Here is a 15,278-nt window from a genome sequence, read left to right on the forward strand (position 1 = left end):
ATTCATTTAATTTGTGTAACTTAAATTATTATAGTTAAAAATAGCATATTATTTCTAGTAACTTATTCTGATTGAGTTCTGCTTAATATAATTCGTTTTTGAATGCATACAACAAATATTTAAGTTGAATCAACTTTTTAAAAATTAAAAGTGAAATGAACTTATTTAGCGATTTTCACTGTTAGGTTTTACAGTGTTCATTTTGAATAGTATAAATAAAATAATAAATATTTGGAGATTTTGTCTGGATCTGGAAATGATCAAGGTCAGTATTCTTTACATCAAAATGTAAACTACTTATGTTCCATCCTGATTTCATGTCAAAACCTGACAATGAAGTGTGTTTGAAACAAGCATGTAATCTTGTTTGGAATCTCATCAGACTGGTTTGAACTCACTGTCTCTGGCAGAAAGTGAGGGAGGAAAAGAGAGCTGAGGAGGGGAGTGGCAGATCAGAGCATCAAAAGCAAACCACATGTAAGACCTGTACCACTGAATCGCCTGGATACAGTACAAGAACAGAGTGACAGACCACTGGATAAAGAAGAAAGAGACTTAAAGAGATCATTTACTCAAGAGATTTCAGGTATTATAAGTTTTATGACTGTTTATAGATTCGTTGTTGAGCATTTAAGCTGAAAAGTGTTTTGAAAGAGCCAAGAGCACTTAGTAAATCATAGTTTAAATAGTATTTGGACAAAACATTGTGACGACAATTTTTGTCACAATTTTGGACACAAAAAGGAACATCATTGATTAGATAATGAATAAAACCAAGAAGCATTTATTTGAAAGAAAGATAGCATGAGCACGCTTCTCAAGGCAAAACGTTTCACCAAAAAAAGAAAAAGTTTAAAAAAGTGACAAAACATTTGATCAGTTGTCAAACTTGGTTTGTCTGTGACCATAGGGAAATGGCTTCATACATCTACTAAAAGTCACTTTTGGACCAGCTGGTTAAAAGTCATTGGGAAAATGGCTCAGAAAATGGATAATTTTTGAGCAGATGCAACTTGGTTTGATATTTTGTTATCTAATGCAATGACATTCAGGCATTTTAAGTGCAGCTTAAAAAATCCTTTGGGCGCCACTGACAAAATGATAGTCAGAAGTACAACTGAATGGTTGCATTTGTATTCATGTGTTCATTTCTTCGGTTAGAAATAGATTTGGATTCCCAGAACCCACCGAGCTGCTCCAGAGGACTAAGATACTTGGCAAATAAGGAGCATACCAATGAAGCAGACCTGAAACGTCACAAGCTCTTACACAACATGTGCACACTTTAGCCAGTAGTGCCTCATTCCAGTGTAAAACTGCTGATTAGAGGTGAGAACAACATTTTCTTAATCCATCTCATTTAGTGTGAATTAGAATCTCAATGAAACTAACTCTGATCTTAGACTATTACTTCTCACTTATCCAATAATCTTATAGGTTGCATTTGTCTGTGAAGATTCCCATTCATTCAGGTCAACACAGGAAGTAAAATAAAATCATACCAACTGAACAAATGTTAGCCCAACAACTGAAATTCACCTTATATTGCAATCAATGTATATGGGCTCTGTAGTTTTACGTAGGTATATGTAATTTTAATGTGTGCGACTTGTCCAATAGTGTCCAGCAGTCTCACATTGTTCTTTTTTGGAAGTTTTGTGATGATACTTCACTCTATATTTGCTGTTTTGCCAACTGAAGTAAAAGCATGTTCTTGAGTTGAAAGACTTTCAAGCAGATAAAATGCTTCATCCTTTAAAATTAAATAGTTAAAAAAGCACTTGTTTAAAGGTTATCATGGTTAATATTAATAAAATGAAATGAAATAAAATAAAATGTAAAAAAAACCTTCAGCCATTTGCCAAAACAACATTTGTCATTTCCATTTGGTTTAACTTTATTAGCTAAAATTATATATTTTTCTTAATAAAAAATGTATTAAAACTATATAGGCATATTTTTTTAAACCAATAAAAAAAAAAAAAAAAAAAAAAATACTACAAAATTACTAAAGCTGAAATTAAAATGAACTAAAATTAAAACTAATTCAAAATATATTAAATAAAACTATAATAGGGAAAAAAAAAATTGGATAAACTTTGGTAATACTTTACTATAAGTATATGAGTTAACATTAGTTAACTACATTAGTTAAAATGAACTAATAATGAACTGCACTTATACAGCATTTATTCATCTTTGTTAATGTTAATTTCAACATTTTAATAATGCATTATTAAAATCTTAACATTAGTTAATGCACTGTGAACTAACATGAACAAACAATGAACAGCTGTATTTTCATTAACTAATAAAAAATAAAATTGATGAGTACCTTTAGTGTTTCCAATGATGTGCAGCCTATACATGTCTGCTCACAGCCCAAAAAAATGTGTTCTGGGGTTTCATGACCCTTTAACGAAGATTAGTAAATACAGTAACAAATGTATTGCTCATGGTTAGTTCATGTTAGTTAATACATTAACTAATGTTTAACTATAATGAATTGTAAAGTGTTACCAAAATGTTTTGCACAATCTGTGAGATGGTCAGTACTGAAGGAGATCCAGAGGGCGCTAGATCCAACTCTGTCCAATTCAAAAGCAAATACTGTATTAGGTAACATTTTACAATAAAGTACAATGCATTAACATTTAGAATCATAAACAACAAAAACAAATATTAATCTCTTTTTTTTTCTTAAATATGGTGTAGCCTAATTTGTCAGGTTGATTTAGTCAGAGTGATTAACATTTTTTACATTAGATGATACCACATAAAGCACATTTTTAGGTTACTTTTGTACAGTGATGTTAGATACTCAATGCATAAACTAATGTTACCCCCTGTGGTGAAAATCAAGGTTTTAATGTTGTTTATATGTCTTGTAATATGCTTTAAGACCAACCATGTGCAAATTCATCAGTCAACACCATTGCTGAGTATTTTCTCCTTGCATAAGATTAGATCCGACGTTGTAGAGGGTGATACATAAAACGCATTACCATTCTAAAACATCGACTTGTAGAGGACCTTGTGTAATTCACTCTTCCTCTTCTTCTGAATCAGTTTCTGATTCAAACATACAGTGGGTACGGAAAGTATTCAGACCCCCTTAAAATTTTCACTCTTTGTTATATTGCAGCCATTTGCTAAAATCATTTAAGTTCACACACAGCACCCCATATTGACAGAAAAACACAGAATTGTTGACATTTTTGCAGATTTATTAAAAAAAGAAAAACTGAAATATCACATGGTCCTAAGTATTCAGACCCCTTGCTGTGACACTCATATATTTAACTCCGGTTCTGTCCATTTCTTCTGATCATCCTTGAGATGGTTCTACACCTTCATTTGAGTCCAGCTGTTTTTGATTATACTGATTGGACTTGATTAGGAAAGCCACACACCTGTCTATATAAGACCTTACAGCTTACAGTGCATGTCAGAGCAAATGAGAATCATGAGGTCAAATGAACTGCCTGAAGAGCTCAGAGACAGAATTGTGGCAAGGCACAGATCTGGCCAAGGTTACAAAAAAAATTCTGCTGCACTTAAGGTTCCTAAGAGCACAGTGGCCTCCATATTCCTTAAATGGAAGATGTTTGGGACGACCAGAACCCTTCCTAGAGCTGGCCGTCCGGCCAAACTGAGCTATAAGGGGAGAAGAGCCTTGGTGAGAGAGGTAAAGAAGAACCCAAAGACGAGAGATGGGAGAAAGTTGTAGAAAGTCAACCATCACTGCAGCCCTCCACCAGTCGGGGATTTATGGCAGAGTGGCCCGACGGAAGCCTCTCCTTAGTGCAAGACACATGAAAGCCCGCATGGAGTTTGCCAAGATGGTGAGAAATAAGATTCTCTGGTCTGATGAGACCAAGATAGAACTTTTTGGACTCCATTCTAAGCGGTATGTGTGGAGAAAACCAGGCACTGCTCATCACCTGTCCAATACAGTCCCAACAGTGAAGCATGGTGGTGGCAGCATCATGTTGTGGTGGTGTTTTTCAGCTGCAGGGACAGGACGACTGGTTGCAATTGAGGGAATGATGAATGCGGCCAAGTACAGGGATATCCTGGACGAAAACCTTCTCCAGAGTGCTCAGGACCTCAGACTGGGCCGAAGGTTTACCTTCCTACAAGACAATGACCCTAAGCATACAGCTAAAATAACGAAGGACAACTCCGTGACTGTTCTTGAATGGCCCAGCCAGAGCCCTGACTTAAACCCAATTGAGCATCTCTGGAGAGACCTAAAAATGGCTGTCCACCAACGTTTACCATCCAACCTGACAGAACTGGAGAGGATCTGCAAAGGAGGAATGGCAGAGGATCCTCAAATCCAGGTGTGAAAAACTTGTTGCATCTTTCCCAAAAAGACTCATGGCTGTATTAGATCAAAAGGGTGCTTCTACTAAATACTGAGCAAAGGGTCTGAATACTTAGGACCATGTGATATTTCAGTTTTTCTTTTTTAATAAATCTGCAAAAATGTCAACAATTCTGTTTTTCTGTCAATATGGGGTGCTGTGTGTACATTAATGAGGAAAAAAATGAACTTAAATTATTTTAGAAAATGGCTGAAATATAACAAAGAGTGAAAAATTTAAGGGGGTCTGCATACTTAATGTACCCAATGTATATGGCTGAATTAAACCAATATTTCCACTTGCGTTTACTAAAGTTGAGCGAGTGGGTCAGGTAGTCTGAGCTAGCTGGTGTGATTAAGTGGAGATGGGAACTAATTTATATATCCATGGAATATATAATATCATATTGAATGAAGGTTGTAGAGTTACATTCAAACTATTTTAAGGCAGGAAAAAAATGTTTAAATATGTCATTTATAATATCAAAGATGAGTTTTAAGGGATAAAATTATTGACTGCAGGGGGATAAATTATACCTTATTGTAAAGTGTTATATAATCACATTCACAATAAACATAAAAAATGATCATGAATTCCTACATGTCTGCTATAATAAACTCAATAAGTTAAAGAGGAGAGGCTAGTAGTGATTCAGTGATTCAGAACCAGATTTAATAATAAATAGATTTAAATCCAAGTTGTGACTGATATATAAAATTTCTGTTTTGGCTAGTAGAAGTTTTGATTGGCTGGTAACTTAAAAATGTTGTAGCCAAAATGGCTGGTGAGTAAAATCCCTGTATTGGTTTTCCTACCCATGTCATGCAGCCAAATCCTTACAATTCTGATGCCATTTTCCTTCTCTCCTCTGTATTTTTTGCTTTCCCTCTGCACAGCCATGCCATTCTCACGCAGCTTCCTGTCTGAAGAGCAGCTGCTGTGTTCCATCTGCTTGGATGTGTTTGACAATCCGGTGTCCGCACCATGCGGCCACAGCTTCTGCATGGCCTGCATCAGGCATTACTGGGACACAGCGAAGCACTGCCAGTGCCCCCTCTGCAAGCAGAACTTCAAGAGAAGGCCCGATCTCCACATTAATCGGACTCTACGTGAGATCACCGAACAGTTTAAGCGTATGATGGCAAGCCCAGGAGACTCTGGGGGGGTCAGAGCAGGTGGAGAGGCTGAGGAAGGGGGAAGAACACAAGAAACAGTGGATGGGGCACAAACGCCAGGCCATCTTCCAGGACTTCTTCTTAACGAAATGAAGCAAAGATTATCACGGCACAAGGTACACAGCAATTCTCAGGTATGTCATGAGGAAAGAGGGTCTGAACAAACACCAAACACAAATACTAATGGCACCCAGCCTCCTGTTACTGACAGACAGTTGTCCCTGCGAAGGTATACCCTGAGTGGGGCGGCAGATGCCATGAAAGTGCCCCTTTGTCCAAAACATCACCGTAACCTGGAACTGTTCTGCTTGTCTGATCTGGAATGTATTTGTATTGAGTGTGGACAAACGGAACACCAATCACACAACATCACATGTGCCGAGAAAGAGTGGCGCAGTAATAAGGTAGGATGAAATAAAAATAAGTCTGTGTAGTCTGTAACAAGCGGGTAACACATTACAAGTAACGCAAGTTATGTAATCAGATTACTTTTATAAGTAACTAATAAAATAACATATTACTTTTAAATTTACAACAAAATATCTGAGTTACTTTTTTCAAATAAGTAACTGAAGTTACTTTTTCTCATTTATTAACTGACAGCACTCCTGTCCCTATGTTAAGAGAAGGTACAGAGGCGTTGTGTGTGCTGTGTGAAAACATGATGGTTATTGTAGTTATAGACTAACTGTGAACACAAAGGATGATATTTGAAAGAATGTTTGTCCCCTCATTGACTGCCATAGTATTTTTTTCCTACTATGGTAGTCAATGGGGGGGACAAGATCTGCTTGGTTACAAACATTCTTGCAAATATCTTCCTTTGTGTACAGCAGAACAAAGAAATGTATACAGGTTAGGAACGACTTAAGTTAACTATCCCTTTAAATGTGTGCTTGTGCTATTAAAGGAACACTCCACTTTTTTTTAAAATAGGCTCATTGTCCATCTCCCCTAGAGTTAAACAGTTGAGTTTTAATGTTTTCGAATCCATTCAGCCGATCTCCGGTTCTGGCGGTACCACTTTTAGCATAGCTTAGCATAGTTCATTGAATCTGATTAGACCGTTAGCATCGCGCTTAAAAATGACCTAAGAGTTTTGATATTTTTCCTATTTAAAACTTGACTCTTCTGTAGTTACATCGTGTACTAAGACCGACAGAAAATAAAAAGTTGTGATTTTCTAGGCTGATATGGCTAGGAACTATACTCTCATTCAGGCGTAATAATCAAGGAACTTTGCTGCCGTATCATGGCTGCAGCAGTGCAGTGATATTACGCAGCGTCTCTCACAAACGTCTCCATGGTTACAAGGCACGTTCCCTGTGCAAGCAGGGGCTCACGGGCGCTGCGTAATATCATTGCACTGCTGCAACCATGGAACGTCAGCAAAGTTCCTTGATTATTACGCCTGAATGAGAGTATAGTTCCTAGCCATATCAGCCTAGAAAATCAAACCTTTTCATTTTCTGTCAGTCTTAGTACACGATTTAACTACAGAAGAGTCAAGTTTTAAATAGGAAAAATATCAAAACACTTTGGTCATTTTTAAGCGCGATGCTAACGGTCTAATCAGATTCAATGAACTATGCTAAGCTATGTTAAAAGTGGTACCGCCAGAACCGGAGATCGGCTGAATGGATTCGAAAACAGTAAAACTCAACTGTTTAACTCTAGGGGAGTTGGACAATGAGCCTATTTTCCAAAAAAGTGGAGTGTTCCTTTAAATAAATTAATAAATAAATGTAACATTTCTTGCTTTAAAGGTGTGCTTGTGCTATGGATTTTTAAACTAAAATAAAAATACCACTTTTATTTTAACTAATCCAATGGCATTCATTTATTTGTAAGTGTGACTTCAGTGCCCACATGAATATTACTGATCAAACATGGGCAGAAATCTTTGGCCACTAATATTCAAAAACAAAAATATTTGGGATGTAAAAATGTACAGTAAATATGCATGAAGCACTGATATTGCTTAAGAACTTGTTTGGAACTGTAGCAATATAATGTTGCATCATGCATTACTGGTAAAATCTGGGTCACTTCCTTCTGCATCATTTCCTGTTTACTTTCACACAGATGAAGATCTCTATCACAGAGACAGAGATACAGGAGATGACCAGGGAGAGGATGCAGAAAGTGGAGGAAATCAAACAATCACTAGTTGACATTAGAGTAAGTAACGCAGAATCACTTGCTTTTATCATCCCACGGCATTAAAAACCCCCGAAGTCTTAGAGAAATGTGAACTGCGACGGTTTAACTGTAATATAAATCGCCCCTTCTCCAGAAGCTGGCCGAGAATGAGGTGCAGCGCAGCATGCAGCTGTTTGGAGTGTTAATGAGCTCCCTTGAACGCAGCCAGGCCGGCCTGCTGGAAGTGACTGAGATCAACCGTCGCTCAGCAGAGCACCAGGCTGAGGTCATGATCAGAGAGCTGGAGCAGGAGATCACAGAGCTCAAGACGAGAAGCACAGCGCTGGCTAAACTGGCCAAAACTGAAAATTTTGTCACTGGACTGAAGGTCTGTAATGTGTCAAGAGAACATACTTATGCCTTAGGAATTGTGCATCAGATTTCTTTTGAGATGCTCCAGTTCACTCATCTTTTCACTCTTCTACTATTTATTCTGTTTCAAATGTCCTAGAGCTCTTTTGACATGAGCCAATAAGAATTCCTACATAGCAAATTCTTTAGCAACTCCTCACAACACCATTGCATATTGGTACGTTTTGCACTGACAAGTACCATGTTATGGTTAAAAAAAATACAATTATCAATTAAATAATTCAAATAAATTGTTTTTGAAAGAAGTCTCTTCTGCTCACCAAGGCTGCATGTACTATATTTAATCAAAAATACAATATAATTGTGAAATATTACAATTTAAAATAACTGTTTTCTACTTTCATATATTTTGTTCTTGTGATGGTAAATCTTGTGTTTAGCTTCATTCATCCAGTCTTCACATGATCCAGTGTCACATGATCCTTCAGAATTCATTCTAATATGCTGATATATATATATATATATACAGCTATGGAAAAAATTAAGAGACCACTCCAAGTTCAGAAATCAATGTTAAGTGGTCTCTTAATTTTTTCCATAGCTGTATATATATAGTGTTAATATATATATATAAAATATATATTTTATTTTAATCTTTTTTTCTCATCTATCACCTTGCTGAAGAAAAAAAAAAATACTGACCAAAACTTTTGAACTGTAGTTTTAAAAAATAAATCACTTTTTTTCAAACTAATAAATAACTATATTTAAAAGTTTTTTTTTTTTTCAATTTTGTTACATATTTTATTACATTTTTAAAAATATTTTATTAAAAATAATAAATCACTTTTTAATTGACACAAATAGACATTTGAACCTGTTTATTAAACTTTTTTTTTTTCAAATGTTTAAAATGTTATTTAAAAATAAGTATAAAATAGTATAAAATACCTTTTAAATTGCTTTTATATATATATATATATATATATATATATATATATAATTTATTTGCTCTTGTTCTTTTCCAACAGGGCTACTCTGATCTCAGTAATCCCACATCAATGAAAGATTGGACGGGTGTATCACTGACCTGTGACCTTGGAACTAAAGCAATTTACGCCTCTGTCTGTCTGTTACTGGAACAGTTTAAGGAGCAGCTTCGGAAACTGCCTACAGTCTGTGAGTGACACCTGACAAACACTGAACAACATTGCCATCTAGTGGCAGATGTTTCATCATGCAGTTGACATAGTTTTGTTCTGGTCTAGGCCTCTCTGTATCTGCTAACCAATCACTGCTTACATCACACCCAAGTAAGTAAGACTTTTGTTGGCAAGTTGTTATGTAACTATAGATCTAGATTTACGAAATGCAATTTTAAACATTATCTTTTCAATAACATGATCTTACAATGTTTTGCAGAAGTGAAGAGAGTACAGGAATATGCAGGTATGAGTTAGATATTACATTTTATTGCTTTTATTGCAGTGTATATATAAGCAGGTGCTATAAAGTTTTTTTTTTTTTTTTTTTCCCCTCAAGGCTTGATAACAACAGCTTTGCCCTCTTAAATGTAAAGTCCTAAATAGTTAAGTTTATTGATTGTTGATTCCTGCCCATCACATCATCTATATCCCTTGTGTTTAGGAAGGCCACAAGAACATTTTTATTGTTTTTGTGAAATAGATCCCTTTGAAATTCAGTTTCTGAGCATTTGGGAACTTGACATAACCTTTTTAAGCAGTATGACATGCTATGCTTATTGGAAAACTCAACGGAATTTTTCTCATTTGCTTAATTATTTATCATTTCCTTAAATTATTATGCATGTGCTTTTATATGCCATAGTGTTAATTCTTTGCACTATACTTTCTAAACTAAAAAATATTACCCATTAAATCCCCATTTTTCTATATAAAATAAATTATATTGAATTTTCATATATAGTGTCTAACCAAAAAATATTCAGACATTTTGATATATTTTTACTAGTGGGTTCAGGACACTATAGTTCTTTTATGTAAGTGAGGATAGCAAAATAAAGTAAACTGTGACATATTATACCCAAATATTCTTCATACAGTGGACTACCAGTAAAATTGATAAAACTTTAGAACCAAAAATTATTCAGACACTTTGACCTGACCATGTTTTGCTTAAGTGTTATCTGACATAATAAAAGGGTTAGTTCACCAAAAAATGAATATTATGTAATTTATTACTCACCCTCATGTCGTTCCAAACCCGTAAGACCTTCATTCATCTTCAGAACACAAATTAAGATATTTTTGATAAAATGTCTCAGTGAGGCCTGCATCACCATCAATAACACTCCCTTTTTCAATGCCCAGAAAGCTACTAAAAACATATTTAAAACATTTCATGTGACTACAGTGGTTCAACCCTTTAAGATTTTTTTTTTTTTTTCTGTCACAGTTTAACTCTGAGATCTTGTCATATTTTATTATCATTTATTTAAACTATAGTGAATAAACTGTATTAATGAATGAAATGTTCAAGGTGTATTTTGGTTTGACTGTATGTATATACTAAAATAATAATAGTAATAATAATAATAATTAAATATATATATATATTGAAATATTATTGCAATTTAAAATAACTGTTTTCTGTTTTAATATATTTTAAAAAGTAATTTATTCCTGTATTTTATAAATTCAGCTTATAGTCATTTTATAAATTCAGCTTATAGTAATTTATAAGCTGAATTTTCAGCATCATTACTCCAGTCTTCAGTGTCACATGATCCTTCAGAAATCATTCTAATATCATGATTTGCTGCTTAAGAAACATTCAAGTCAAGTCACCTTTATTTATATAATGCTTTTTAGCAAACTTTTGAACGCTATACTATCTCTATCTATCTATCTATATGGTGCGAATTCATATGTGACGAAGTCACAATGATAAATATTCTAAATATAAAAACGTATTTTAACTTTTTTTTACATCAGTGGATGTGACCCTGGACTCCAACACTGCTCATCCACGTCTCATCCTATCAGAAGACAAGAAGAAGGTGTGGTGCGGTGAAAAACAGCAACATGTCCCCGACAACCGTGAGCGGTTTGACCGTGTAGTCTGTGTTCTGGGGCGTGAAGGCTTGAGCGGTGGCCGACACTACTGGGAGGTAGAGGTAGATGGAAAGACAGACTGGGACCTGGGGGTGGCGAGTCATTCCAGCAACAGGAAAGGAAAGATCACAGTCAGCCCCAGCAACGGCTACTGGTTTCTTAGCTTGCGGGATAGGAACAACTATGCCTTCAGGACTGAACCTTCCACTGCCCTACCCCTCAGCCTGAAACCTCAGAAGATAGGGCTGTTTGTGGACTACGAAAAAGGCCAAGTGTCATTTTATAATGTGGACGCAAAGATGCACATCTACACATTTATGGGCAACTTCTCTGAGACCATTTATCCATTCTTCAGTCCCTGTACCAACAAAACAGGCAATAATGATGCTCCGTTGGTGATCACACCTGTCCTTCTTGACTGAACAGTGACTTGAGAGGGTTTTATGACCAAACAACTGGTTCATAATGTGTTTTTTTGCCATGTAATCTGTCTGCTAGCATGATAAGTGTTTTCACACCAACAAATCTGCTAATCTCAATTATTCTATTGAAGTCAGCATGAAACGGAAGATGCGATAGTCTTTTATTCCCTATTGTGATATACATGTGAGTGAAGTGGCTTCCTGAACAAGAAAAAAAGTAGGGCAGGACTTAATTTTGTCCATTGGGAATCGGTTGGATGGTTGTGGTTTGCTATTGGTCGATCTCATATGAGTGACAGTTTGTCCCGCCCCCATGCCAGTAAACATGTCATCAGAGAGATGTCACTGCAAGAGGGAGGAGGTTATTTTGATTAAAAATTACAAGGGCACATGAATTAAAAAAAAAAAACTTATGATGTGCACAGTTAAATCATTTATAATAAATAGCCTACTGCAATATTGCATTAAAAAATAATAATTTCATAGTGACTAACAAAATCAACAGGAATTAATCTTCAGGATAAAATAAGACGTTTCTTGTCAATTAAACAATAATGCACTGCAATCTATATGAATAACAATATACACTGTATTGCTTGTCAGGCATTGAAGATGAAATTAATACTTTTATAAAAAGCTGGATATTGTGTTAGTTTGTAACTTGGCTTTGTCCACCGTTGCAGGCCACACAGTTCATTAAATCTACTCATGCAATTCTCACACACTGCACTTTATGTTTCTGTTATTAAGCAGAGTGTACTTCTGAGCATGATGAAATAAACATTTCAGTGTCAGATGGCAAGTTACTGCAGGTAATTTCTCTCTTTATGACATTCCACCCTTTCTCTTTATTTCATACTGCCGGAATAGCAAGACGAAGGTTAGCTGCTGCTTACACTTATATAATAGGCCTACATTACAACCGCCGCGTGTTAATGACATTGTAATCAACACTAACTGTCTTTACATTGTTGTTTTTGCCTCTCTCATGGTAACTCCCAACCAAATCCTAACGGTATTTTCTCTCTGTACATCGTTCGTGTTGAAACATGTCAAAAGTAACAGTCGGAGAGAAAATACCCGAGGGCTGACTGGAGACGGCGGTCTGCGTTTCCTCAACGCTCCGCAAGATGGCAGACCGACTGAGTGTCGCCTATACTTGTATAACCGCACTCCTCTTGTTCCCCACTAACGTTTTCTAACACAAACACGTGGTTCTATGGTTAAAAGGGCCTAGGTTTGTCTTCCGCCATCTATCCAATGTGCTCTTTATGACTTATTGGCATATAGAACTACATAAAAACAATTTAACGTGTGTTGACCTGTTTTTCCTTGCCAAAAGTCAGTGCCAATATGTTAAACTGATCCATATGGAAAAGATAGGCCTATAATGAAGACCAGGGCTAGTTTTTACACAGGTCTACTTGTCACATGGAATTTGTCCACAAGGCAATATCTCTGTAGCTGTTCTGTTTTATAATAATTGTTTTACTGTTTAAACTTTGCTGAACAATTATAATAGCTTGCTTAGTGGCAGGTTCCATCGTGACAAAATGTTGTCACTAGTGTTCAGTGTCACGTGTTCAGTTTGTTCATTTGTTTTGTAGCCAAAACTTGTTATGTGAGATATTTTGAAGAATATGGGTAAACAAACAGTTGATGGGTCCCACCAACTTCCATAGCATGAAGAGAAAAAGAAAAAAAAAGTCGATGGGGCCCATTAACTGTTTGGCTATTATGACATTATTCAAAATATCTACTTTTGTGTTCTGCAGAAAAAAATTAATTCATACAGGTGTGGAACAACTTGAGGGCAAATGATGACAGAAGTTTTCAATTGTGGGTGAAATTGTTGACTTTAATTTCTTTTTTTTTTGCGTGTGTTTTTCTTTGTTTTTAATAAAATCTTTTTTTGTATTCTCTGGCACCACTTTCTGTGGGTCTTAAGTATTAATGTTATGTTTACTGTGTCATTCTAAAACATGTCTAAAACTAATGTATTATAGACCTACAAACTTTCTTTTGAATTTTGAATAACAGTAACTCATTGTAAAGAAGAACCTTAAAATATACTGTAAATGCCATGTGAACTTAAAAATTAGATGTGTATTGGGCATTCAGGGTCTGAAAGTAAATAAAAATATGAATGAGGATCAGAAATGAACCAGGCCTTAGAATGAAATGCCCAAGTATTTAAAATAAAGGGACAAAAATGGTGAATTCCTCCGTTTTTATTTTACAATTCTTGATCTATTCTATTGATATAATCAATCTATAGTTTAGCATGCTTAAAAGATACTGAGCCTTTGTGTTATTTACAAATATTCTGCATTTGATTTTATAATTACAGCAATAATTATTCAAACTTATAATGAATTCAATCTAATTATTCAGTTTAAGCATACAAAGACTAAAGATGCAAAAGCTTCTAAGTGCCGTCTGAAATTTTCTTTTAAAATGAGCATTTTTATCAAGCTTGTATGTTAATGTTCAGTTATTTCACTTTAATAGCAATGAAAAGGACCTATTAATTGCCATTAAAGTGAAATTACTGAACCTAAACATACAAGCTTGATATAAAAATGCTCATTTTAGAAGAAAATTTCAGACGGCACCTTACATTGTAAATGGACAGAACGCTGTGTATTTTTATATGGTTGGAAAAAATTTGCCCTCATAAAGTAAAATTCACAAACAAAACAATTCTATGTGGCACATGTAGGCACTTACTACTGAATAAAAAAGGATAGTGATTGGAATATATGGCTAAAACATTTCAGGAAGTTCATCAGCTGAAAAATAGCACCATGTGAACTTCAAGTGTCATCATGGCAGAAATCACAGGTGTAACAAGCCAGGCAGGAACGCTCGAGTGACATAACAAAATTGACAGAATGAGAGAGCATGTGTGTGAGATGACTATTACAATATTTAAATAGTAACCAACATTCCTCGCTAATACACTCTAGAATGTGGATCTGTGAGAAAAGTTCTTCCAAATCTTTTCAGACCGCAAATCGTTTCTGGTGACGCACGTTAAAGTCATGTCACACAGATACTGTGAGAGAAATGCATGCTGGTCACAACCCCACCCAGCTGCGGAAAAAAGCCAATAGCTTTAGTAAAAGTCACTACCAGTCATTCTTATGGCTTAGTGGTAAATGAAGCAAAGCAGGCTCTGAGCAAGACGAGAAGAAGAGAAATGGGGGAAGGGATGGGGTGATTGTAAGAGAAATGGTCGTAGGCCGTCTATCAGGTTAAGCCTGAATGTACTGACTCTTGCCCTCCTGCCAGCTCTACTTGCATGGCAGCCAACGTCTCCGTCTTTGAGACCAGTGTTGGGAACAGTAGTCACAACGCACTGGACTTCTGTCTTGTGGCTGAACTGATTTATAACGGCCTACAGAACGCAAGCCTTGTACTTGTGAATCTAGTATGCTGGAAATGTTAAACTTATAGAACCCTAGAAGTTTGAAATAATATTAGTAAATTTGTTTAATTCTGATGAAAGGATGGAGAGGCTGATTTAAAAAAGTAAAAAATGTAAGCGAAATGTTCTGCCTCAACCACTCCAACAGCCCAGGCAGCATACCTGTCATTCCGTGCACCTACACACTCCTTTTTCGCTCAAAGTCTTTCTCTTTCTCATTTGCAAAAAAAAGGCCAAATCATCTCTTCATCTTTCCGCCTGTTTGCTCTTTT

At 35.7% G+C, this 15,278-nt stretch overlaps 1 protein-coding gene across 1 annotated transcript; it reads left to right on the forward strand.

Annotated features, from left to right (window-relative positions):
- The first annotated feature begins 93 nt into the window (after positions 1–93).
- LOC137031084 (E3 ubiquitin-protein ligase TRIM39) lies at positions 94–13,778 on the forward strand. The gene is made up of 9 exons (XM_067401708.1): positions 94–586; positions 1,162–1,329; positions 5,267–5,949; positions 7,631–7,726; positions 7,842–8,075; positions 9,091–9,238; positions 9,328–9,372; positions 9,482–9,508; positions 11,035–13,778. Exons 3-9 carry the CDS (start codon positions 5,269–5,271, stop codon positions 11,574–11,576), a joined length of 1,773 nt encoding a protein of 590 aa, XP_067257809.1. The 5' UTR covers positions 94–586; positions 1,162–1,329; positions 5,267–5,268; the 3' UTR covers positions 11,577–13,778.
- The last annotated feature ends 1,500 nt before the right edge of the window (positions 13,779–15,278 follow it).

Source organism: Chanodichthys erythropterus, chromosome 11 (genome assembly GCF_024489055.1).
Source record: "Chanodichthys erythropterus isolate Z2021 chromosome 11, ASM2448905v1, whole genome shotgun sequence".
NCBI classification, from domain to species: Eukaryota; Metazoa; Chordata; class Actinopteri; order Cypriniformes; family Xenocyprididae; genus Chanodichthys; species Chanodichthys erythropterus.

Coding starts and splice junctions, on each gene's coding strand:
- LOC137031084 (XM_067401708.1), top strand. CDS start 5,269: ATGCCATTCTCACGCAGCTTCCTGTCTGAAGAGCAGCTGCTGTGTTCC. Junction 7,727..7,841: donor AATCACTAGTTGACATTAGA/GTAAGTAACGCA, acceptor CCCCTTCTCCAG/AAGCTGGCCGAGAATGAGGT. Junction 9,239..9,327: donor TCGGAAACTGCCTACAGTCT/GTGAGTGACACC, acceptor GTTCTGGTCTAG/GCCTCTCTGTATCTGCTAAC.